The sequence below is a fragment of the Zootoca vivipara genome, chromosome 4 (assembly GCF_963506605.1).
Source record: "Zootoca vivipara chromosome 4, rZooViv1.1, whole genome shotgun sequence".
Lineage (NCBI taxonomy): Eukaryota > Metazoa > Chordata > Lepidosauria > Squamata > Lacertidae > Zootoca > Zootoca vivipara.
The window spans coordinates 54871213-54894563 of NC_083279.1; the positions used below are offsets into that span (position 1 = coordinate 54871213).

The 23351-nt window shown below is 37.8% G+C and overlaps 1 protein-coding gene across 3 annotated transcripts in view; it reads right to left on the minus strand.

The window, feature by feature from the left end:
- NCAM2 (neural cell adhesion molecule 2) overlaps positions 1-23351 on the minus strand; it is a 186958-nt gene that overhangs the window by 18646 nt on the left and 144961 nt on the right. For 2 of the 3 annotated variants that reach the window (XM_035116298.2, XM_035116300.2), the window contains 3 exons: positions 21614-21733; positions 19851-19972; positions 16742-16922 (listed from right to left, as the gene is read on the minus strand). In XM_035116298.2, the coding sequence (XP_034972189.1) occupies positions 16742-16922; positions 19851-19972; positions 21614-21733 (423 nt within the window). Of the gene's footprint in view, positions 1-430; positions 1064-16741; positions 16923-19850; positions 19973-21613; positions 21734-23351 lie in introns of those variants that run through there. The other variant, XM_035116299.2, reaches the window with a different exon arrangement.

Genomic DNA, 23351 nt, shown 5'->3' on the forward strand with positions numbered 1-23351 from the left:
CAGAGGTACGAAATGGCTGCTTGTTTGTTTTTGAATATACAGTATATATATATATAAATCTAAACTATGTTAAAATATATATTAGGCAAAAACACTCTGGCCTGAAGTTCTGCATGCATTCCAATATGCTTCTGCAGGTTTCCCCATTGACTTTAATGTCAGAAATAACATTGTAGAGGGATGTATAAACAGGCTCTCCCTGACAGCATAGTGAATGGAAAAGCACAGGTAGGGACAGCAAAACTCTTTGGGGTATTTAAGAGGTCCCAACTATATTTAATAGTCCTTTAGAAAGGGCTGAACTTCAACACTTTGCTTTAAAAACAGAAATAAACAATGTCATAAGAAATAACAAAGAGCATATAAATACATCTTAATAAAGGCACAGCAATATGCATAGTGGCATATATGAAACCAAAGTATTCTAATAGACTATTGAAGTCATGTGATAAAATTGAACTACAGGTCAACCCATGGCTCAATGAATAACTATGCTTGTGGTTGTTGCTGTTGTTTGGCAAAGAAACATAATTGAGACAGAATGGCAACATTTTACTCCAAACCATGCTACAAGTAGCTAATCATGTTGTGTGTTTGCCATAAGATTGAAACTGTTTCCACAAGTGATGCTAAGAACCTATCATTTTGAACTGAATCTACTTCTATACCATGAAGATTCTACATTCAAATTGCATATGCATGAAACAGAAAAGATGATTTAAGCATCACTTGTGAAAACATTCTTAGGGTTTCCCCAATGAAAAAAGCCACTCGTAAGTAACATTCATTCATGCATAGTTTCTTCAGTTGCTTTCATGTTGATGCAATATAACAAATGTTTTAAATGAGCTCCAGAAAGTCCAATAGTTTCCAGGTCTGTTATTTCCCCTTAAATAGGAAGTTCACAGAAAGAAAGAAAAACCTCGTACAATGTTCTGCATGGTTCACCACCAATATGAAAACGTGCACAATAGACTTATGACTATAAGGAAAACAAAACCAGCAGCATTCAGCTGCCGTGACTGGCATCCATTTCCACCTTTACGGGCTTCGCAGCAGGTATCTGCTTTGATGAAGATTGATATAAAAATCAGAAGTGTAAGAAAAAAATTGACAAAAATGAACAAAAATATTATAAAATGTGAAAGAAGGAAATTAAAAGGAAACAGTGATAGTGAGAAAGAAAAAAGAGAAAAAATAATTAATGCAATATTTATACAATGTCAAAGACATTTACTTAAACTAATTACTTTAAAATGTTGAAAATGTAGGTAAATGAAGGGCCCTTTTTTTAAAAAAAACGTGAATCCAGTATCATTTGAAGTAGGAGGAATTACCAGGTTAAGATACTGAATATACTTTCAGTAAAAGTGCACCATAAGAGCCCTAGGACAACAAATATGAATTCAGGTAGAACCACACCATTGCTAATCCCATTTTAGTCCTTCTAGCTATATTATTAGACAAGCCAAGATGCCATGTTATCACAATATTGCTGATCAGTGTACTATTCAGATGCATCTGAACCCAGTCAAAATCTGATATATTTGGCAAGGAGCAAGATTGCAATGGATCAAAATGGCCTCCCATTCACCAACATTTAATACCCTGCCAAGGTGCAGGCAATAGCATTATGAGTCATTATGTTGCCTTCAGCTGATCTGCAGTGAATACTAGTTAGATACAGTTCTTTCTGTTCCGATACTTTGGAAGTACTGAGTGGCTATGCATTTTTCATCTTTTAAAGTGTTGGTAGAAGTTCTATTGAAGTGGCTGAGCTATAAATCAGTTTGGCATATATTGCTACCCTGTGCAAGTTCCTCATGCAATGTATATGGGTGGTGGTGGCATGTATGAAACCCAAAGCTCTATCACACGAATGGCCTTATCTGATTGGTAATAGAAAAGTAGCATTTATCCATTCATGTTATGTAAGAAATAAGTTACACTGGGAAATAAAAAATGTTATTCAGGTTGAGCGCAGGGCCACAGAAATCTATGGTCATAAGTAACTCAAGTCCATTAATTCCAATGGGTCTATCCTGATTATGAATTAGATGGATGTAATCCATCTTCCTCCCAATGAAGTACCTCAGTTCTAGCCATGTCTACTCAGAAATAACACTTATTGAATCAAATGAAGCTTATTCCCAAGTATGTAGGGTTATGATTGCAGCCTAAGTGTATTTGACACCTCCAGTCTTTGACAAAGAGAAGAACTGGGGAAGAACAAATGGAGGATGAACGTTCTCTTCCTGTGCCCTACAAATCACTGAGGAGCAGAAATGGTGGGTGAATGGGAGGATATATTAGTTCTGGATTCATGCTCAAACATATATGTTCCCATCACCATTTTTGACATTAATGCCCCAGTGCTGGAGAGAAACTGGCTGTGAACTATTTCACAACAACATAGAGGAAGCCTCTGATTTCATACCTCCTTCTCCAAGGGAGATCCAATGGAGCCAAGACTCCTATCATTGTAATCATATATAGCAAATGCAACTAATAGAATTTTGTATGCCTCTATCCTACAGGAATTTAAATGTAAGATTTCTAAGTAATACATGTTGGGTTTCTGACTTTCCGCTGCGCTTTCTGGCCAATAGCTATGTTTCACCTTAGCCTTCTCACATTCCATTGGAAAATTACTTCAGATGCCTCTGGATCAGCACATAAGCTTCTGAGGCATCAGCCCATTTTAATGCTGGGGAGGGTGACATTCTGCTCAGAAGAAGTATGCAATTCCCAGCAGGCATGTTGCACTTAGCCTGGCCTATACTACTTCCCCCAACTACTTTTTTTCTTCCATTAGAGTAGAAAGAAATATAGGAAGCTGCTGTGATACAAACAGTGCATCTCTCCAAGAAGGGCTTGGAGAAGTGAGGTTAAGAACATAATAATAGTATGCTAGATCAGGCCAGTTGCCCATCCAGTCTAGCATCCTGTTATCACAGTGCCAACCAGATGCCTGTGGCAAACCAGCGAGCAGAACATGAGCACTTGGGGTTTCCAGCAACTGGTCTTTGGAAGCATCGCTGCCTCCAACTGTGGAGGCAGAGCATAGCCATTATAGCTGGTAGCCATGGATAGCCCTCTCCTCCATGAATTTGCCTAATCATCTTTTAAAGACATCCAAGTTGCTCACCATCACTGCCTCCTGGGGAAAAGAGTTCCATAGCTTGACTAGCTATCTACTATGACTCCCAGGTTTCACTCCTGCTCTGTCACTTCCAGTTCAGATCCCTTGAGTGTGTATGTTAAATTAAATTTTTTTGGGTCAAACATGTACCACTTTACACTTGTTTACATTGCATAGCATTTGCAATTTTACTGCTCATTCACTCACTTTGGAGAGGTCCTTTTGGAGTTATTCAAATTCTCTTTTTTTTGTTTTTGACAACCCTGAACAATTTAGTGTCAGCTGCAAACTTAGCCACCTCACTGCTTACTCCTAACTCTAGATCTCTAGGATCTCTCAGCTGGTTGAGCAAAGGCACTTCCTAGACATCTCTCGGATGACAGCAGAAGGAGCAACATTGCACAACCCAACAGCATTGATCAGATCTCTGTTTCTGTAGATGCCACATCTGAGAAATGAGAAGAAATGGAGCACAAAAAGTAAAGATAGCAGTGATGGTCCATAAGAAAAATTACACACTCCGTAGTAGGGCAATAATTTTATTAGGTCAAGAAAAATATCACAAAATAGTGTCAGATTTGTGTGATTTTCTCCTAATAAACACATTTTTCTTTGCAGTGCATGTTTATGCAGTGAATTTATCCTAATATAATCCATTTTGTATGTAATCCTCACTAATATATTCGTTTTTATGCACAATTGTTCCTAACAAATTCATTTTTGATTAGTTGGAGAACTGAGTTGAAAAAGTCAGGTAAGGGCAAATTTCAAAGAATAGTTGTGTCTCCATTCCCATAGTATTTCAGAAACTGGGTGTTTGATAAATTCACATTCAAATGTGAACTGAATTCTCCAAACCCATCCCTAAAAGGAACCATATAATTTACCCACTTATAGTTCTTACAGAGCATACTAGTGTGGCAATGTAACTACTCACTGAGGATGCTGTAACGTGCTTAGCGGTAATGGGACAGAGAGGAAGAAGCAGAGCTGATTGTCAATATTTCTTTCCCATAGAACCCTAAAGGGTGGACTCAGAGACCCACAATGGTTCCTTACTCAGGTTCTGCTTGGCAGGTTCTAATCACAGTATCCCATATACACATTACACACACAGCCCTTATAACCTGTTTTCTTTGGCTCACCAAAGTTTGGCTCACCAAAGTTTACACTCAGACTTCCTCACTTGGGTATCTCTTTTTCACAGCTCTTCATCTTACAGTTATCTCAATGTGCCTATGCTGGCAAAAAATGGCTAGAGTTTATCATTCATCTGTACTGGATCACAGCTCCAATTGCTTCTACAATTCAGCTGAGCTGTGCAAAGAACAGTAACATGACTGAAGCTGTGTGCATGTTACTATTGGTGTTTGAAGATGAGTACTACATGTTAGCCACAATTGATATGTAACCTGTAGTTTCTTGAAAAATACTCCTTAAAAAGAAAAAAAACTATTAAAGCTTTTTCATAATGCAACAAAATAAAAGAAACTAATCTCAATAAAAACAAAAACAGAGAGAGAAAGAGAAAACACCAAAGGAAAGCAAAAAAAGAATGGAATAAAATGAAAAAGGAAGAAAAATAGAAAGAAAATTTGATTTTCTGTCTGTCAGTTACATAAAATAAATAATTCAAAACAGACATTCTAGAATGACATCCAACTGATCTACTTTCTGTTAGGTAATCCCCCCTCAATCTTCTGACCCAAATGTCTCAAAATAATTCATTTTCCTTTTCACACAAAAAGTTAAACAGTGGTTCTCTAATTCTTGTTTTTAATAAACGTCTACAAAGGTTTTTAGCCAATCAAATGTATCAACTTTTTCTCCAATAACTACCATTCCTCCATATAAAACAGTAATAACTCTTTCCATATTTGTCCACATAATACTCTTTCTGCTGTGATCATATATTAAAATTATATCCCATAGTTCTTTACTTATTATGTATTCATCAATTCACACCCAGTTCAGTTTCTTCCATTTCCTGCTGAATTTGCCATGGTTCTGCATCTTGATTTTTAAAAATTACTCTTCTGTTTACATTACATGGTATCTGAAGAAGTGTGCATGCACACGAAAGCTCATACCAAAATAAAAACTTAGTTGGTCTTTAAGGTGCTACTGAAGGAATTTTTTTTTTATTTTTCTTCTGTTTACACTTCATTCTACTCCAAGATCAGAACTCCAGCATTTGGCTGTTTCATTTCTCTAAACTCCTGTGTGAAGGGCTTCTTCTGTTTCACCATCCACTGCCTCCACCTCTACAATTTCACCTTCCTTTTCTGGCAATCCTTTATCCATTTTGTTCTCTGAAGTCTCTGTGTCATATTCAATTCTTCTTTCCATTTCATCCTTCTCTGGTCTGCTTTCATTCACCATTTCATCAATCTTAGCTCTAATCACTTTTATTTGCTCATCAAACATTTCCTGAAGGATGCCAACAGTCAATGGAATGTCCAACAATGTATTTGCGAAACTGAATGTTCTGGATCTTATTAACAACTCAGTCTCATGCCATCTTCACCTTAAGAGCTTAACGGCACTATCTCTTATCAAAACACATTCCTTTCCAATGGAGGAGGTATGAAGTGGCAAACTTACTATCGATTTCAAGGCAACACTTTCATCAAGAAAACAGAGAATTAAAAATAATAAAATAAACATGATCAGCATCAGAACTCCCTTGACCTTTTAAAACTTTATTGGTTCAAACAATTAGAGCATTTTTCCCCTGCCTTAAGCCCTTGATCAACTTTTCTTAAAGCCAGAAAGTAGCTCACATGCCAAATTAAATTTCCACCGGCAGACAGAAATATTTCTCAGTCATAAATTATAACTGCCTTAGAGATCATTAGAAAAAGGGAGGCTTTTCAGGCTCATGCCCATCAGGGCTCTTACACAGCTTTTGGGCAAAATGTTGATTCCTCTACTCATAAGTTGCCCGTCCTTGTTCAGGTTCCCAGGAGCTGACAGCTTCTCAGTCGCCCAGTATCAGAGTATCAGATGCTAATCCCCTGTTCACTCTTATCTCTAGATTACTTCTGGATCCACAGCTGTCTCTTGAAGGCATGGTTTAGCTTCTGTTAGGTTTGGCCAGTGGCCCAGCTGCACCCTTACCTGGACAAGGATAGCCTAGCTTCTGTTGGCCAAAAAAACAAAACAAAACCTCAAAAAAGCTCAAAAACCTTTGGCAACCTTGGGACAGGCCTCTTTTGTGGTAGCTCCCCATTTGTAGAATGTTCTCCCAGGGAGGCTCAACTGGCACCTTTATAATATATCTTTTGGTGCCAGGCAAAAACTTTTCTCTTCAAACAGGCCTTTGGCTGATTAATATTCTATGACCTTTTAAATGTGGGGAAGGCATTGTTGGTTTGTTTTGATTATCAGTTATGTTTTATTATGTATTATTCTGTTCTCATTTCATATGTTTGTGTTGTGAACCACGTTGTGATCATCAGATGAAGGGCAGTATACAAATTTAATTATTAATAACAATATTTTTACTGAATCTATATTGAATCCTCATTGTATCACAAACATTCTACCCAATGATGTAGAGAACATATCTATTCTTTGGATCTTAGACTATGTACTTAAAACTAGGGGAATATCTTGTTTTCCATTTCTCCAGAGGTAGGACCTGGACCCATAGATTCAAATTATATGTGATGAGTTTCTGCCTGAACATTAGGAAGAACTTTCTGGTAGTAAAAACTGTTCAACAGTGGACTCTATTGGGAAGTTGTGTACTCTAATTCACTGGAGGTTTTTAAAATAAAGGTTAGATTTCCACTTCCAACTATAATTCTTTGATTCTATGCCAGGCATCTGAAAATAGGGACTGCCTAGAAGTTATTTTGTGCAAGTTACTTAAACAATTTTTCTTTTTTCTTTTTAAATGAAAGACATTAGAAGGAAAAGCAAAACAGGAGAGGAGAAATCACCCAGTGTAGGGGAAAGCTACTATGTAAGCACACTAGAAATATATTGATATATAGGGTTTAATGCAAAATACAGAGGAACAGTTATCATCATTTTACCATAACTTATGATAAATGAAATTGAACCAAGTATATAATATATGCATAATTTGTTTAAATACTAAAATTACACTTTAAAACATTTGGGAAGTTCATAGTTACAAGCATTTTATGATGCTTCTATATTGCAGAAAAGAAGTGCATAAAATGCAGGTCCACTTGTTGTTGGGCAAATTCATTCTTCAGGATTGGGATGTCTTATAGCTACTTCAGCCCACATTTGAGAACAATGCCATAATAACTTTAATTATGTAAAGGTAAATTACTTAGGGCAGTAATACAAAGTAATGTGTTCTCTTACCGTGCCCCCCCCCCCATATCAGTTATTTAGTGTTCAGAAAGTGCTGAAGTTGGAAAAATATCATAATTTAATTTCAATTTGGGTAACGTAGCCGACACTGATGATGATGACGATGACAATGATGAAACAGATTTACATTTTGCTTGCTGTAGAAAACGATCTGCCCCTGGGTATAACATTCCCAGCAACTATTTTCACAAGTGCAGGAAAGGCTAAAAAAAGGTTGCACTTACTCCAAATTGTTGTTCATTGATCAAGTCCTCTATGCAGTCACACACATAGAACCACACATATACAAGTCACAGATTCTAAAGCTCTAAGCAGGCTGGGGTCCCTTTTTCACTGATGGGTTTTGACCTAGTGGACATGTGCTGACAGTTACAGATATGTGCATTTTTACCCATGTTCATTCCTACAACTGATGACCTAGGCAAGGTCGTAAGTGTTTTCAGGAGTAAAAAGTCTGAAAGGCTGCTTTTCACAAGGCTGCAGTCAATCTTTGCTCAGACATCCTGGGAATAATGTTTGAGGTATAGTTCACACAGTAGAATTGCACAGATCTGGAATATGGTCCACTGGAATGTGCCAATACAAGTAGAATCCCATATCTTGATGAAAAAATAATAAAATTGAGATGTAGAGGATCATATTATCATGCTCCATTACACTTTGGAATTATGACTGTTATATTTATTGGAATTTCTCTTCGTGAAAGTATCCACTTTAAATTGCCCTTTGTACATCAACTTTCCCCCTAAAACATGGCAGATAGAATACAAAAGACTAACATAATTTGGTCCAGAATCTCCAGAATGGGCTCCATCTTTGATGTCTTGTGCTCTGCTAGGGCAAGGAAAAAACACTTCCTTATCTTGCCAAGATAAATCTAGAACAGAAAGGAGCATAGAACCCATTGTCATTTGTTCTAGCAGTTTAGAGCTAAAATGCCCAGCAGAGTTTGATTCCCCCTTCATGCCATCAAAATCTGGCTTTCTTTCCTTTGGACATGAATCTATTGGGCAATTAACTGTTTTGTTCTGGAAGACAGTGAACTGAGTTGTTTTGAGAACACCTCTAAATCCTGAAGTCATTTCTGGGGTGATCACAAAAGAGGTTGCGTGATTTTAGCTGCCTCAGCTACTTTCAGTTTCCAGTGAAGATTCATTTTGTAATTCCTATTTACCTGGCACAAGGCTGTGTAAACTTGAGAAATAATGTAACTCTTTTAAGAAAGAATTACTGTAACTACAGAGGAGATGTCAGTAGTACATCACTAGAGTGAGTCTGTACCACTCACTTCCCTAATTCCCATTTACTCTTTGATGGTCTATAAGTGTTAATCTGTGAGTCATCAGTGTGTCAGTCCCTTCATGGAATGTGTGCAACTCACTACGTTGCTAGTGCAGCTATTTTTGTAATATGGAAAGACCAGCTGGCTCAGGAAATTCCAAATGAGCATCATCTGTTCAGCCATAAAAAATGTTCTAGCAAATAACTGTAGATCTTGTTGATCCAGTCTGCAGATGCGCCAAATGCTGGAGTGTTCATCTTTGGCCCTGTTTACTTTGAAGTTTTATCTCTGAAGCAGACAGTATCACTTGATTTCAGCAAAAGATATTCCTGGGTCTATTTGTTAAATGAACATTTTTGCTTCTCTTTCTTTCACGTTCTTTAAGGCGACATTGCCATGAGTTTTCAGTAGGGTGTCATTAATTGTTTGGCACCATCCTTCATCCCATTTGCTACTGCACTAAGTCACATTCCAGGGGTGTACATAGGTCAGCAATGCTTTAAACAAATCTCCATGCAACATATACTTTCTTCATCAATTATTTCACTGTATGGATCTTTCAATTACACACAGTACTAGGATATGTGGGCAACTTGTACTGCAGTTAAACAGTTTAAATTCAGCACTGGGAAACTGAGGCCAATTATTACTGACTTTATTTTGTATGCCATATTTTGAGAATGTTAACTACAACACAGCCATCACTGAGGAGATGCCTGTGGCATGTAGTGGATAGATATATTGGGGTACAATAAATGTAATTATTAAGTGCATCTTGGAATTTCAAGTCAAGCCATCCCTTCCTTTGTGGCATTGGGTGAGAATTTGGTGCCTGCTCTTGCAATCAAGCACCTTCCAAGATTATTCCATCTGCAATTTCTGTAGTCTCCTACCCAGAGATCACAGCTACATTTATTATCTAGCTTTCTCATATGACTACTTCCTCTAGAATTCTCAATGAACAATCCTTTTTTCCATTTCCACTTTGATTTCCTGTTTATTGTTTTGTGTGATACAGCTAATCCTGCATGGGCCTGCAGTTCATGTTCAGAGATCTTACCAGCTTTCAATATAGAGTTTAAATTTCCAGAAATAACATCTAAAATATACATTTACTAGTCATGTAGGTGCAACATTCAACTCTACTTTTGCATTTTTATCATTTGTTGAATCCTAATATGTGGTATAAGGAGTTTAATTCTGGGCAGTTTGCACAGATATAGTAACAAAATAAGATTCCCAGCAACTATTTGTTGATTTCTGTGTATCTTGTTTGTGCAGCAGTCATATTTATTTAGAAGATTTGCACACCATCTCTTAATCAGGTTTCAAAAAAGTGGCTTATAACAGGCTACATAAATTAAAACAAAAACCCAGGAACCCTTGTTCCTTAGGCTAAAGCAGAGGCCAGCGCTCTTCTGATAGCTAGACACAAGATGATATTTCACTTGTTGTGATGTTCTTCCTAGGAGAGAGAAGGAGCAGCATCTCATTGGTCTTTGTTTCTTTGGTTGATGAGAGGACATAATGGTATTCCCTTTGCTTCTGCACTTCCAGTTTCATATTCATATGTCAGTCATTGTCAAAATAGATTTTTGGATCATATATTCTCAAAAGTGCTGCTTTTGTGGTAAATTATATGCATATTACACCCAATAATTTAACTTTCCCAGAAAATGCTGTCCTTATTTGTTTGACTAAAGCAATGGCAACAGTTCAGTACCCTCAACCTTCCTCTTGTTCAGTTCAATCCCTTTGGTGGAGAGGAAATCTGCTACAAAAGTTAACTCAGTAACGGCAAGCACACTTTCTATCAATTCAGTTATATATTTTCAGTTCAGGTAAATAGTAATTGAATTAACAGGGGGTCTCATTGGCTCTTCCATCCTGAATAGTGAATTAATTATACTTTCAGGTGAATTTAGCATTTTGGTGTGTGCCTTTACTGCTTTTTGTCATTCTGCATATCTTGAGAGTCTTTTAAAGAATCAAGCCTTGCTCATGAGAAAGCTTCTCTTGTGACACATTGGCTGCATTTACACATTAATATTAAACAGTGGTTTAGCATTATGAGGATGAGCTACAGTAAGCAATGAACTCATGTACACACAGGTCCAGCAGTACATCCCCAGGAAATTGTTTGTTAGGCGAATGTTTGCATAACAAATTGCATAACAATTTCCATTATTTCTTATGGCAAGATTTATAAACCATGACTTGTCCGATATCCCTCCTTGGCAAAAGACAAAAAAAGTAAGGAAGTGGGCAAACTTCGACTGTTCAGATACCTGAATCCGCTGCTGCTGCAATGAAGTTTTGGTATCATTCTTTGTGTTCAGATAACTGAGATTTCAGATAATGAGCATTCTGATTTACTCCCTTCCCCTGGTGGGGTCTTGAGGAGTTTGGAAGCTTTTGCATCTGTTTTACATTATCTTAGTGTTGCATCCCAAACCTAAAATGTGGCAAACTAAATATGGTTTATTGAAACAAGCCTGCTCCATAACAAATGATTTGAAACATACCAAAAAAAATTCTTCAGATACACTGAAACAGAAATCACCAGACCCTTATATATACTGAGAGGGTGGGGAAGGGTATTACTCAGAAGGATGGTCGGAATGAGTGATTGGCTGTTAGGTGTGGTAAACCTGCTGACTACTGTTAACGACTGCAATTGGTCTTACAGGGGGAAAAGCAAGGGGTATAATGAAATCATTCCAGTAGCACCTTAGAGACCAACTAAGTTTGTCATTGGTATGAGCTTTCGTGTGCATGCACACTTCTTCAATTACACTGAAACAGAAGTCACCAGTATAGTCAGAGGGTGGGGAGGGGTATTACTCAGAAGGGTGGTGGGAAGGGGTGATTGGCTGATAGGAGTGGTAAACCTGCTGACGACTGTTAACGACTGTTAACGACTGCAATTGGTCTTGCAGGAAAAGGCAAGGGGTGAGATGGCTAAAGATAGCTTTATCATGTATAATGAGATAAGAATCCAATGTCTCTATTCTGACCAGGTCTCTCCATGGTTTTAAGGTTGGTAATAAGTTGCAATTCAGCAACTTCTCTTTCCAGTCTATTTCTGAAATTCTTTTGTAGTAAGACAGCTACTTTGAGATCTTGTATAGAATGTCCTGGGAGATTGAAGTGTTCTCCTACTGGTTTCTCTGTCTTGATTTGAAGGATTTAAAGTTGGTTTGTTTCTATGATAGTTTGTTTTTTTAAAAGGTGAATTCATTTATTTATTAAATTTATACACTGCCTTTCATCCATAGATCTCAGTGCGGTTCATAGCATAACAATACAAGATAAAAACACAAAATATATAATAAAAACAAGAATGAAACTATAACCCGCCTCTCCCCGCCCCCTCCCACAAACACATTTTAAAAGATATAAGGTGGTTGAAGAGAAATGTTTTTGCCTGGGACCTAAAGGTGTGTTTGTGTGTGTGTGTGTGTGTGTGTGTGTGTGTGTGTGTGTGTGTTTAATGTTTTTATTAAAGGTTTCTTGGTTTACAAAAGTATGTGTAATGTCTCTTTTTCCAAGTTACATTTTCTACAGATCAGTTTCATTTGTTGAGACATTAGTGTTACATTTGAAGGTGTATAATTAAGGAGCACCATTATAGAGAACAGTGTCAAAAATTAAGACAGCTCTTAAAACAGTTTTCATGTATTGGATTATAATAAATAATTGATATTGAATTGGGTCTTTTCTTCAGCTTAAATTCTTCAAACTACCTTAAGCAGTGAATATTTATATCATTCATGGGATAAAGTACTGTGCAGGAATTTGAACTTTTCCTCCCTCTGTTACTGTTGGAAAAAGTTTGTTGCAGCCTTAATTATATCCCTGATAAGGCACTACATTCGTGTGTAGCCTTAGGACAATCACCCCCTCATTCTAATCTATCTAAAAGTGTGTATTGAGGATAAAATGGGGAGGGCATCATAGGAGCCAACTCCTAGGGTCTGGGGTTGCTTCAGGGCCCCCTAAAGTATTTAAGCCCCTCCCCCAAGTTGATGGGCATTGCCATTCATATGGTGTGTGTGTGTGCTCTGTATTTTGATCAATTATGTGGGGTGGGGCTTACCTGCCCCCCATATTTTATTCACGTTGGTCCCCTTGCAGGGCATGTACACCACCCTGCACTTGTTGGATGAAAGGTGGGGTGAACATGTAATAATTAACAAGCACCATACATATTATCTGTTTCCTCTGTTTCTGTGCCAACAAACGAAGATAGATTTTATTCATCTTATTTCCTGCACAGTTTTCACTGATGCTATAGAGAGTTCTATACAGCCATCTCTCCCCTACCCATTCCCACAGTGTTGCAAAACATTTTGAGCCTTACATTTTGCTAGGGGCCACCAGAGTTATATTTCAAACCTGTTTTTACTTTCATATTTTAGCCTTGGGAGAAGTGCAAGTGCATAACAGAAGTGCATATGCCAGGTGAATTTCCTGTTGCAGCGAGATCAATCAGACTACTCACATCAAGTCTCAGAGAGTACTTCAGATCTAACATGTTTCTATTTTAAATTTAATTTTATTCTTTAAGTAAATCTATATGAGTGAACTGAAAGCTCTTTTCTATAGTGATGAGACTCGGAAGCAGGTAGCAATTTTGTAAGAGGCTTGTACCCTAGAATATCTTGAAATTAGGTACTGAATCCCCCTTACCATTACAGAAAACTATGAAGCCAGAAAGAAACTCTAGTTGCAAAACTAAACAGAAGTGTTTCACACATTTCCTATGGGGGATTGCAGAAAAGAATATATCAGTGTTGTGTTTATTCAACCTCCAGTTCATAAGGCTGTCACTGTGAGTAATTAATGAAAATATAAAGGAATGGTTTAACTTGATGAACACTGACATTTTTTTTTTGCAAGTATATAGCACGACATGATCACATTAAATAGATTATCCATCATCTCTGCCTATGACAAAATAGGTTTGGTCAGGAAGAGTGAAGATTCTTTAGCACACGTGACGGCACTTTGTTTGAAAGGGTATGCAAGACATTCCAGTCAGGGACATAAAAGGTCATAATATTTGTGGGATCTGAAAACAGTCCTAAATGCAATGACTGATGGGTGCGTTTCCATGAAATAATTGGCTTAAGTCCATAGTCAAGAAAATACTGCTATGTAAGCTGAAAGGTTTTGACTGGAAACAGCAGCTATTCATCCCAAACATCAACAAATAAATTCTGCCTTGCTGATAAACACAACCACTTAAAACATTTTAAAGAAATTGATTCACTGAAAGAGTCTTAACATGTTGAGAATTATTGTACATCAGTTAAACTCTAGAGAGATCTGAGATATGTCTAGAAGCTTTCAATTTTATCTAAAAATAATTAATGTAGATTCCTAAGATAGCAATCATCTTGATGAAGATGGTTGATCAAGTGATCAACTTCTACCTTCAAATCACCCAATAATATTAGTTTTAGTTTCCTACCAATTTGCTCTGGATACCAAACTGATATTGATCCAATTGTGAGACCTAGAAAGTAATTGAGGATGGCAGAAAGCCTTCTCAATGGAGTTACATTTGATACCAAATGTGTCACAATGACCACGTTTGAATGCTTGATTAAGGCTTCATAAGCAATAATGATACCCAGACTTATTTTCCTGCTTCGTTAGCTCAGGCATAGTTCCATAGTTCAGGTGTAAAATGGAACGCTGGATTAACGCAAGCCAAAAAGTTCACACTGCTAGATAATGGGAACAGTGTAGGGATGAGAGTGTAGCCAGATCATTTATGCATGGCTTTATTAAAACATTGTTTACAAAGTCCTGGATGATTATCCAATCATGGCAAATGTCCATCTTCCCACCCATTGTCTTGTTCTTTCCCTTTCAAATTTTATTTTAATGATTTTTTTTAAAAAAAAATGATTCTGTAGAAATAATCTATTAATCACAGACAGCTATCTCATTTAGGCTTGTAATTTATTTTCTGCAAGGTTTCGGATCTTGCACAATTTCTTTTGTGATTCTGAATAAATTTTATTTGCTTTTTATTATGCACTAGGGACAAGAGAGCAGGTGCACATGAAGAAATAAGCAGACTGAAACCATGTATGGGGTAAACAAATCCACAACAAGGCTACAGGAACACTGGGGTTTGGCAAGGCATGATCAGTGGTGGGAGACAACAGAGGTCACCACCACCCTTTTAAGGTTAGAATGGAGATCAGGAAAGACACAATCTCTCATCTGGTCTGTTTCCAGGCCCTACCCAGCAAGATTTTGAAATCTGAATTTCACATCATTACTAGAATTACAATTTTTATAATTCCTTGCAAGTTTGAAAATTCATTTTTTTAAAAAAAAAATCAGTTTTTATTAAGGGTTTTCATGATTTACAGAGGTGGTAAAATTCATTTGAATAGTTCGTGAAAATGTGATTGTATTCTAACTAATAGCCACAGAGGAATGATCTAGTGGACTATAGCTGAAAGAAACTTTTGACAAAATTTCACAGGGAACTGAACACTCAAGTCAGAAGTCAGGCAAACAAGGCACCATTAGTATTCTTCAGATTTCTAATTAAAGTACCTATTGGTAACTATTGGACAACCTGATACCAAACAGTCATAGAGAAGCTGTGGGTTCTTGGATTTTGTCAGACACCAAACTCTCATCAGCCCTGTGTTTAGACATGATGGTAATCCAACAACATCTGGATGGCCACAAGTTCACCTCTTCTGGTATGGAAACCTGTGCCATGACACTTGCAGAATGACCAGCATCATATGCTATACAAGTGGGACAGATGTTACCTGACTAACATGCTTTCAAAAAGGCCTAGCATGCTCTTTTCTACACTATGATCCAAGGGAGGCATTGCAATTCCACCAGACTTTAACATCCCAGGCAACAAGCTGCTAGCAACCCCCTCCTTTAATGTCACCCTCCAGGAGTCTGTTGTTTGATACTCCATGCAGTACCATGCAGAGACTTCTACTAAGTGCTACTGCAACAAAACCAATTACTGCTAGGTGGATGTAACTACCAAACTGTAGACCGTAAAATTGCAGAGATATGGTAAATGATTTCTTTTGAAATAGCTACCTGTCAGCATATGTCAGTGCATAAAATGCAACAGAATATTGTAAACCTTATAGCTGGTGATTCTGCTAGTAATAAGGAAATATTCATATCAGTAATAAGTAACTGTGTGCCATTTGAGATATTCCATTTGTAGTGCTATAACTGTTCTTTGTTCTGATGATTTGGGCAGCAAAATTGTAGTGGATCGCCCACACTAGCTGTCACATGTTGCTGCTTTTTTGGAGGCTGATTGCTTCTTTCCCCACTGTCCATACCAATGGTGGGATGTGTTCAGATTGAGAAAGACCCTGTGCCTGTAATCAGACCCCTTCCTTTCCCTTGTGCCTGAAACCAGTGTAAGAGTTATGAGACAGGGTACTGACAGACCTCTTGCAGTCACACCTAATATGCTGGAATTCTGTTTGTGAGGGAGATTAGGCAGCAGGAACTCTCTGAGTTTTTGGTCTTACCTATGGACAACCTTCTATCAAAAAAGGCCAAGGAGGTTAAAGAAGTGCAAAGCTAAATTGACTTAAATCACACACCATGAACAGCACCCAGAATGCATGGAACTGCACAAAACACCTTCCACACAATGAAAAGATTGCAGAATAATTCTGGATCTTTCACAAATGTCAGAAATTTTGCTGAAGAAGAAAAAGTGGTTTGATGACTGCAGTGCTTTGGAATAGTGATGAAATAATGCTGCCATGTGGAAGCATGTAGAAAAATAAAGATTAAAGCCCCACCAGTTATAATGCTACAAATGGTATATCTGGCAGGGCCTGAAATGTTGAAGATGTTTAGAAAATATAGAAAACCAATTCTCCACTAACGTTAAAATAAGAGCAGAAGTAACTGTTAGTAGTATGTTAGAATTAACTTACCTGTAATTATATTGGGCTTTGGTGGCATGATGAATTCATACACAGCTGGTTCTGAATATCCCAGTCTGTTGGTAGCAGTAATTTGCACTTCATAGACCATTGTCCACTGCAACGGTTCTAGAATAATTTGGTCTTTATTACCTTGAAACTTTTTCACTTCCCATTGGTCTTCCTTATCTTTCTGTAAAAATGCAAAGAACAGTTTAAATTGTGATGAATTTAGTCCTTAAACTGAGTACAGTTGAAAGCAAGCCCCAAACTACAAAATCAGTCATCTAATATATGCCTGTACTTTCCTATTAAGCATATAAAAACAACTGACCAGGAACCACTGGTATGGAGAAGTGGTGTTATGCTGTTCCCTTTCAGACAATAGAGTTGTTGCCACTTGCTGAGACAGTGTGGGAGTTACATAGGGTTTGGCTAGGCTCTGTGGATGTACTTGTAAGAGTTTTGGATTGGATGTACCCACACAGCCTGGACCTCAGTGCTACCCTGCACCTTCTGTAAGTGGCAGCAACTCTGCAATAACTTTGCTGTTGGGAGGGCTCAGCACTGCCCCTCCATACTGCATGCTCCTGGTATAGCCCTGGGAAGTCTCCTTTTCTGGGGGGCTACCTTACTTGGAAGTTGGGGGGGGGGGGAGAAGCAGCAGCCCTAGCAGGAAAAGGGATTGGGGGGAATTTCACACTATCTTGGGCAACCTTTTGGTCTGCATCTCCAAGCCTTTCAATCCATGCACAGAAGTTCCTCTTTCTCCTTGTACAAAACCAGTTCTGCCTACAAAACAGGAACCCTTTCTCATATCTGTCTGAAATTTGACAAGTCTAATTTCTTGTTTCATTCCAAATAGATGGAAAAAGCAGAAGATACAGATAGTATAATAGTCACTGGTCTTCCAATGAAAACATTTGGAAACAAATGAAATAATAATGAGAAGAACTAATGAATAGCAAAACATATGAGGTTTTAGTAACAAAAATGAATGTAATAATTAAACAAACAAATTCTTGCCCATCCCTATTATCTAGAGTTCACTGGTACAACACTCTGAGAAATATAAAGTACAGAAAGGTTTGGGGAAAGTAGTAACAGTTATTTCTTCTGTAGTAATCCACCACTATGGCACAGCATTACTCTCAACAAAGCATTTAAAGCAATGGCTTCTTTCTAAAGTAGCACTATATTGGATGAAAGAATATTATTTGCTACTTGTATTATATAGCTTTTAGATTTTTAGGAGCATAAAGCAAAACAATTCTGACTCCATTCATTTAAACAGCTATGCTGGGTGGAGATGGATAGATATATGAGATCTGGGAAACAGCTATAAATGTAAAGTCAGAAAACAGAAGCAGATTGGAGCTCCTCAGGGCCTCTGCTTCATGAAAGGCAGTTAAGCCTTTTCTTGATCTAGTTGCCTATAGGTAGCAGAGGTAGCAGTGAGAAGAGAAGTCTTATACTTGCCCACACTTACTTATATCTATGAGGGATGGGGGGGAATTGATTTTGCACCCATATCAATGAAAAATTACCTTAATCACACTTCACAAACAAGTATGTGAACCAAAACACAGCTATCTTTCAAAACCTGGACTTCCCTGAATTTTGTGATGTTCTCCAACCAAATAAGTAAAGGTAAAAGACCCCTGGCAGTTAAGTCCAGTCATAGGCAACTATGGGGTGCAGCGCTCATCTCGCTTCAGGCCGAGGGAGCCGGCGTTTGTCCTAGGACAGGCATGGCCAAATTTGGCCCTCCAGCTGTTTTGGGACTACAGCTCCCATCATCCCCAGCTAAAAGGACCATTGGTCAGGGATGATGGGAACTGTAGTCCCAAAACAGCTGGAAGGCCAAGTTTTGTCATGCCTGTCCTAGGAAGTGGGTGGTGCTGTGGTCTAAACCACTGAGCCTCTTGGGCTTGCTGATCAGAAGGTCAGCAGTTTGGAAACTGAGAGAAACAGAAAATTACAGATTAATCCACCCTTATATAACATATGTATCTGAAGAAAGAAATTCACATGAATTTATTAGGACAAAGGAAAGAATGTCAATCAAGGTCAACCACAATTAAAACACACTTTTCACTGTAAAAAAGCCCATTTTTAATGAGAAACTAGCATCACAATTAGCTTCCAAGAGCAATTAATGTAAGTTGGAAAATACATTATTAAATAAAATCATATGAATACGCACAGGAAAACACCATCAAGCAAGGGTTGGACAACGTGGCCTACAAGATATCCTCCATCTTAGTTCATTTATTCATGTTTTATGGAAATTCCCCCATGTTTAAAACTTTTGGAATTGAATATTTTCCATTATATCTGCAATTTCAAGCCAACCCATTTCTCCAAATCCTGCCTTAGCCCTATTCTGTTTGGACATAGAGTTATACTCCACCATGCACCACAGAGAACTAGTGGGCTTCTTACTGCCTGCAGCACACTTACCGGTAGTGATAGCTCAACAATGGAAGAACCAGACTGAAATACACCTGAACATATGGGAAAAGAATGTATTGCATACAGCAATGTGGGAATGTCTGTGGGAGTGTCTCACTAGACACAGGAAGGCAATTCAAGACATCAAGAAAAGAGACACCTTCCAAGGAACGTGGACCCATTACTTTAACTATTTTAATGACCCAAATCCAGACCTTGCTAGACCAACAACTCAATATTCTCAGTGGAGAGAGTGTGCTAAGTGATATGTTATATGTGTAAGTTTATGTCTAGAGTCAATGGATAAAACAAACACCATAAGGTGGACTACTGGATAAATGTTTAATGGTTGTTGTATTTGTATTTGTTTAACAACCAATAAAAAATGTGTGTGTGTGTGTTTTAAAGTGTGCATAGGATTGCAGCAGACACATCCTTTCAATACACTAGTAACTGCCCCAATGTGAAATCTGCAATGGAAGTCTGAGTTTCTTGCTTGTAGATACTGTCAAAACATATTCCAGAGGGGATGTTTTATAAATTTGCTGCAACAAGAATAAAAAAGAACCTTGTGGCAACTTTAGCACAAACACAGTCTGCTTTATTTTAAAAGATCAAAAGAAAAATCATAACATAAGCATATTCTTGAGATTAATAAAATACTTACACTTCTGTATTTTACAATATATTCCAAAATAGGTGCTCCTCCATCATCTTGCTTTGTTATGCTAAGTTTAAAGCTTTTCCCACTGCCTGGTTGTCCATGAATAGCTGGAGGGCTTGGCTCACCTAAAATACAAGAGGAAAAGAGATATGCAATAATGATATGATGTAATTGTTGTATTTTATTTATATATGTATTTTTAGGTTGCTCTGATGTTATTTAACAGATGTGAATTGATCTCAATCAAATGAATAAAACTGCACAATTTTATTGGGGAGCTGGTCTTAAGCACCACTTACAGATATCACTGAAACAGTAATTTCATATAAGGAAGTATTTACAATTAATGCAAACATTGTGTTATATTTCTATTGAAAAATATAACTTTAACAACATATCTTTCCAAAGACTGACTGGGTTACAAAAAGACCACCCAGGGTACAATCCATTCCTGAATCTTACATGGGTAAAATCCCATGTGTAGAGAGGTAAACCAGTGCAGGATCTGTCTCCCCACTCCTGGCTGACTCATGGCTATGGCTACATTAGCATTATCTACGCACCGTACAGCAAATCACACGATGCTCTCCTTCTAAAATCTCTGGCCTGTGAGTTACCAAACTCTGTTTATGCAATTTATTACACAAACACAGACTAGAAAGCAACCATATATTTTCTGTTGCAGGACAGGTTGAGGAAATTGAAGCAGTGGAAAAAAGGGACAGCTTGCTTATACAAGCTGTTGCACAGCAAAGCCAATTGTACTCTTAACGCCTTGAGAGGAGGGATGTAAATTAGGAAACCATGTTGCTGTTCCTTTTGTTCTCTCATGTGTTTCCAACCAGAAGCATTTGTGCCCCACTCCCCATGGTCCCCTATCTGAACTATGTGAGCAGATTAGAAATTCCCATATGTTCATAGGTAAAGGAAATGATTAATAAAAATTGCTCTCCTCACTGGTATGCTGCAATAAAAAAGGTAATTGAATTTCATTTTATTTATGGAATATTACTTTCCCACAGCTTGGGAAAGTCTTTAGAGAACTTAGGTTTCAGCAGATACCCATTAGTTACATGAATAGTATGTACCTGTAATGGATATATTGTGTATATTTGGAAGCAGTGGTATAGAGAGTCTTGTTTACTTTATGTGTATCCCAGAATGAAACTGTTTTCCTGCTATGTATCCCAGTGCACCAGAAGGTCAGCACAGAATATAGCAAAACATAACTCACAGATGGTTCACATCAGGGATGTAAAACACATTTAATATACTGTTACAAGTTTCTGGGTGCCCAATACCCTCTAAATTCCTGGGTGCTGGGGTTTAATCAGTGTGCTGAGAATTAAGGTGAGCTAAATGGCAGGCTTAGCTCCCCCCCCCCCAATCCAGGATATCACCTGGGGGAATTAGTTATGGAGTACAGTACAATGATGCTGATGACCAGTCATCAACACATCAAAAGAAGATCCTTGGAGTCTGGGGAAAAGGAGGTTTCCAGGGATAGCAGTGGGTGTGATGACCCGCAGGAAAGAAAAGTCTCCCTTTAAAAACAGATGTTTGAAGGAAGGGGAAGCATGGAACATCTTGGTGGGTTGGCCAACACAGAAGGGGGAAGTGTTGTTTTCTGCAAGTTCTTCTGGGCAGCAGAAGGAGGAAATGGGCAGAATGGGTGAAAGAATCAGCAGCAAATAAGCAGCCAAAGTATCACCTAAACTTGATTTTTCAACAAATATAACCCATTAAAGAGTAAGGAGATTACTTACGAACTGGCAATGTTTGAAATATCTCAATTTTGCTATATTCTCCTTGCCCTTTTCCATTTACAGCAGCAACCTTCATTTCATATGTTGTATTAGGTTCCAGGTTGCTGAGAATAACTGTTGCTAAAAAAGAAGAAAAACTTTGCTTAGAAACACACACATGAAATAGGATATAGCATTTTGTAACATTGCTGCCTCAGTTACTTCAAAACCATTTTACAAATTTTATACTGAGACAAATATATTTTTATATTTAAGCGGGAATATTAAGTGATTTGCCAATAGGCAAATTTGTTTTCTGCTTCACACAAGAATGCTGCTATGATAGTGCAATCAGCTTTGGTGTTATTAGTGACCAAATTATAAAAATGTGCAACAGTGAGCATGATACTATCTATGTTCCTCTAGATTTGTGATCACAAGTATACTGCAGGATGAGGGAACTCAACACATCTAAGGAAACATAAAAATCCCATGAGTACATGTTAAGACAATAATCCCTTGGCACTATCTCAGTCATTGTTGTATATTGAAGGAGAGTGTGGTTGTCCTGGAAAACTGCAAGCCTGAATCCAACATAGAAATATATTTTAATCTACAGAATAAAAGCATAAGTTATAATGTTTAATAGATAGCATAAGGGAGGGGGCGATGACAACAATTTTCAGCACAAAACAAGGGTTTGGTAATTTCTAATATGTGAGGTGTGACTTTTTACAGAATACTTTTGATAGGGTGAAAGCTTTATCAAGTATGTGAGGGAAATAAAATAATATTATTGTCTGATTGTTGTGTGTGTGTTTTTTATTTAAAAAACACAAACACTTCAACTAAATTGTGTATGGATGTGTAGTTCTTCTAGCAAGCAAAAATAATTTTTGAAGCATGCCAGCTTTTCTCCCCTTCCCTTTCTTTAAAGACACTATTAATTTTTGTGCAGGGACTGTCTCACTAACCCAATTACCTCAGTTTGCAATACTCAAATAACAACTCAATTCATAAATTGTGAGTCAAGAATTACATTATAAATGTCACAAAATAGCTGAAATGCCAAGTTGCACTTCCATAATAAACAATTTGTATGCTAAAGGTTAAGACATATATGCTAATTAAGTATTGCATTATACTTTCTTTTAAATCAATTTGAAACCTTAGGAGGTTGCAACAACAAATAATAGGAGCTTCATTTGCCCTCCAACTCTTCACATTTCCCTCTCAAAAAAACAAACAAACATTTAGTTACTCTGAAATGAAGCAACAATGTTTTAAATTGGGATGAAGTGGTTTTAAATTGGGATGAAGTGGTCTAAGTGGTGACTCCTGGGCACAGCTGGCTTTATATCCAGAGTGCAGACCTAAGAGAAAGTTGCCCCTCAGGTCTGCTCCCTAAGCAGCCAGCATGGCCAGTGAAGGAGGAAGTGATGTCCTCCCCTGGCCACGGAGGGACCAGAAGATCAGACTGGGCCAGCCATGGCCATGCTAAACCACAATTGCTGCTCCTCACCAGGATGACAGTAAGAGGTCCTTCTGTATGAAGGTGAAACTCTGATCTGTCTGGAATTTAAGAAGCAAATTTCCTTTAGGATTTTTGGTTGCCTTATCTAGCTACCTTTCCACGTCCCTACAGCTAAGCTCAGTAGCAACTGAAGTGCATGTCAAACCATGGCACCTCTTTACTGAATCTGGTTATGCAAGCCTTATTATCCAGTTTTCACATTCAACTTCTACCCCATTTAAAAGT